Raw genomic sequence first — 4,094 nt, 5'->3', positions numbered from 1 at the left:
AAGTAATAAAGGCTGGGACTAAGACAGTGGAGTGGGCAAGGGCAACATGTCTTGGAGGTTTAGGAAGCAGTTCTCAAAGTACAGTCCACAGACACTGAGGGGGATACAAGATCCTTTCAGGGTAGCTGTCCATGATCAAAACTATTTTCATAAAAACACAAACGTGTTATTTATTATCTGACCTCCTTCACTATACAAAAACAATGGCAGGTAAAACTGCATAGTGTCGAGGCGGTAGCCGAGAAAAACTGTGGTATCATGGATTCAAAATAAGAGAATTTCTTTAGGAGATAGTTATCAAAAAGAAGTATTAAAGAGAGGTCAAATAAACTAGGTTTAAAAAAAGTTAAATAAGGACTTCGTTAAATTCTGAATATGTGGTAAGGAATGGTAAGCACTGCCTTTTTAAAGAAGTTGGCTATTAGAAGAAAAACTAAGTAGTATTCAGAGGAAGCTGATGGTCTTGTTTTAAAAGATGGGAGAGATCTGTTTATATCTATAGGTTAGCAAGGAAGATGATACTGGAAAAGAAACAAAAGCACAAACTAATGTTAACTGAGTGTCTACTATACGTGTGGCAGTATGCTAGGCATTTATATGTATAGGAGAGAGGAGATAACGAAGGAAGAACGAGGTCTAGGAAACATTGAGATAAATACTATTGGTAGAGAGATTGTTCTTAAAGAGCATGGAGATCAGAGAGAGCAGGATGGATGTCGTGATCCACAGCTAAATAAAAGTATAACACTTTTTACCTCCTGTTACAGACATTATGGTTAACAGTTAGATCACTTATCTATTGTGATTCCAACTTCTGACCGAGATTACACATAGCCCAACCTAGCTAACATTTGTGGAGTTAGTGTAGGGGTTGACTAGTCAATCTGTGGATTATAACCTGAGTTCTTTAACTCTCTTTCTTTGATATAACTTGGAAATTACACTGTTTATTAGCAACTTCGCACTAGTAGCTTTCTGAAGAGACGAGTGAAGAAAATGCTTAGAATATTATACATAAACTAGATATTAAGCCATTTATCTAGTGTTAAAGTAATTTTGGCTAGTTTGGGCTAAGTGTAATATAAGGCAGTGAATCGTCTCTTAACAAGACAGAAGGTAAAACATGAGTTTAGCTGAAATGATTTCATGAAGAGAGAAAATTAAACTTCATCCCTGACAACTGAATGCAGTATTTTAATTTCCCTATTCCCAATGTTTCAACTAAAAGCCTGCAATTCAAGGCTAAGCTGAACTTCTTACTTGAACAGAAAAATACAGCTTATTCTTTGTAAGTTACCTACATAGTCAACATACATGGAAATCTAATACCATACTGAGCAATCAAAATATAGAGAAATTAAGTCTGAAGGCTGACATAGCAAAAATAGTTATTTAAAACTTTTTATAGTTATTTTCAAAGCTGATATAAAACAACCCGAATTTGTAAATTTTGACATTATAAAACAAAAACTATCCTATTAAGAAAAACAAGACCAACCTTAAACTTGCCCCATTTCTAACAATCATCCTAGGATAAGTTCTTAGAGAAAAAGAGAAATCTAAATCTCTTGAAAAATTAAGCACTTTTACTCTTGTGAGATACAGATTAGTTCAGTTCAACAAGCATTTGCTATGTGTCTCCTCTGTGTCAGGCAGGGTGCTAAATACTTAAACAAAAGACAATTTAAGGAAATTTATATGTAAAGTGTTTCTCATAACCTGATTTTTGTTTCTCATTTTGACTGCTCTATATGGTATTTGACAAAATATTCAACTTAAAAAAATAAAATTACAGTTACTTTTCTTTAGCCATTATCAATCTCAACACCAAAACTGCAACCCATTTTTATTTCTGCTGTTATTACAGATATCTCCAAACATACACAAGTCCTCATGTACCCAATATTAGTCATTCAGCTTCAAAAATTAACATTCTACCACTCTTGGTTTATTTATAATCTCCTTGGCCTCCACATTCCTTCATGTTTTTGCTGGACAATTTTAAAGCAAATCCCAGACATTTATAATTTCACCTGTAAACACTACAGTATGCATCCCTAGCAGGTAAGAAATCTTTTTTGATACTACTGTCTGTCCCAATCTAATAGTCAGTTCATGTTCACATTTTTTCCCCAGTTGTCTCAAAAACTGGGTAGTTTGAATCAGGATCCAAAATAAGTTCATATATATGCAGATTAATTTTAGTAACTTCAAAAGCCCTTACTACTCCCTACTAGCTAACTTCTCCGGTTTCATCTTACTATGACAATTGTTTATTTTACATTTGTCCTGACTTTTGTATCTATTCATATAGTTAACTTTGACTTACATATGTTACAGTAAATTGCTCAAATCTTTTTTAGAACAAACCAGGGGAGAAAGAAAGAAATAAAATAACCAATAATTATTTGTGAGTACCTCTGAATCAAGCATCTATATGAGAACTGAATACTTAAGTTACATTCATTTACGCATGAAATATACTATGTAAATGTCTTAATTTCAATTAAATTTGGATATGGCTTTTAAATATTGAAGCTAACACTAACTAAGAAGCTTGACTGTGACCACGCTCTCTTTGGTAAAACTTGGAGACATAGTACTAGGTTATACATTATCTTACCACAACAGAAAGTAGGTAACAGTGTTTACATGAAGGAAAGATTTAATTAATCAATGTGCATTTTCAGCATTTCAAAGGAAAATCTGCATACACACTCAAGATCTTAATGAATATTAAACTGAGGAACCTCAAAGTACAGAGTTATGCGAAGTGTGTGTTTATGTACAAGCACAAGCTTTTCCAAAAAAGATTTGGAGTTTGGACCACCAAAATAAGATAACCAGAAAAAAACAGTTTATCAGTAAATAACAGTACACAAGAACTTCATTCTACCATTATGCTGCCTTCATCGTTAGGTGACAAACGCCCAGGAAAGGATGTGTATATTTAAATAACAAACAGATTTATATACAGTTTCTTTTTCTCTCCAGGAACCCTGCCTTTCCAACCAAGTACACCTTAGTTATCTTTCTTCTTTCAGTACATTACATGATGAATGATCTATACCAGGTGTTCCATTTCCTGACTAGATATTCATCCCCTCTTTTCCTACTATTTGTCATTCTCATCATGCTGACCCCATTTGTCAAATACACCGAATCTCTTCTGTCTCCCCCCCAATTTCTGCATCATTTAGCACTGCTTACCATTCCCTTTCTTCTAGAAGCTCTTTTTTCCTTTGGCCTCTATGACAAAACAGAATCCAAGTTTTCCTTAATCTACACGATTATCTATTTGATCTTTGTTTTATATCATTACTTAGGGATACCCTTTAAGGTTTAGTATACAGTTCTTTACATTTTTAATTAGATAATTCACATACGCCTAATATTTCTCACTTCTAGGAATATAACTCCATACCTGCAGTTCTCATTACTCTCCAAGCTTTGGCTCCCTTTATTTAATTTCATCCTAGGCAGTTCTGTTTGGCTGTTCCATTACCTCAAACTTTAGAGTCTCAGAAAAAGTCATTCTATGACTTTTTCTTTAAAAAAATTTTTTTTGGAGTATAGTTGATTTACAATGTTGTGTTCTATGTCTTTTTCTTTTTTTTTTTTTTTTGCGGTACGCGGGCCTCTCACTGTTGTGGCCTCTCCCGTTGCGGAGCACAGGCTCCGGACGCGCAGGCTCAGCGGCCATGGCTCACGGGCCCAGCTGCTCCGCAGCATGTGGGATCTTCCCGGACCGGGGCATGAACCCGTGTCCCCTGCATCGGCAGGCGGACTCTCAACCACTGCACCACCGTGGAAGCCCTATGTCTTTTTCTTAATGAGACCAATAATAAGATAAAATGAGATGAAGTATGAAAGAAAATTTATAAAGACTCAAAATGTCTTTAAAAATGACAAGAGGGCTTCCCCGGTGGTGCAGTGGTTGAGAGTCCGCCTGCCGATGCAGGGCACACGGGTTTGTGTCGCGGTCCGGGAAGATCCCACATGCCGCGGGGCGGCTGGGCCCATGAGCCATGGCCACTGAGCCTGTGCGTCCGGAGCCTGTGCTCCGCAACGGGAGAGGCCACAACAGTGAGAGG

General features: G+C 36.4%; 1 protein-coding gene across 1 annotated transcript in view; it reads right to left on the bottom strand.

Moving 5' to 3' along the window:
- Window positions 1–250: 250 nt before the first annotated feature.
- Window positions 251–4,094, bottom strand: part of LOC103085419 (ubiquitin carboxyl-terminal hydrolase 15-like) — a 70,156-nt gene continuing 66,312 nt past the window's right edge. The window contains exon 7 of the mRNA XM_007455309.1: window positions 251–975. Within this exon, the coding sequence (XP_007455371.1) occupies window positions 951–975 (25 nt within the window). The 3' untranslated portion in view covers window positions 251–950. The remainder of the gene's footprint in view (window positions 976–4,094) is intronic.

This window comes from Lipotes vexillifer, unplaced genomic scaffold, assembly GCF_000442215.2.
Source record: "Lipotes vexillifer unplaced genomic scaffold, Lipotes_vexillifer_v1.1 scaffold592, whole genome shotgun sequence".
NCBI lineage: Eukaryota > Metazoa > Chordata > Mammalia > Artiodactyla > Lipotidae > Lipotes > Lipotes vexillifer.
The sequence above is the reverse complement of the archived record's forward strand: the minus strand, read 5'-3'. Positions and strand labels throughout refer to the sequence as shown.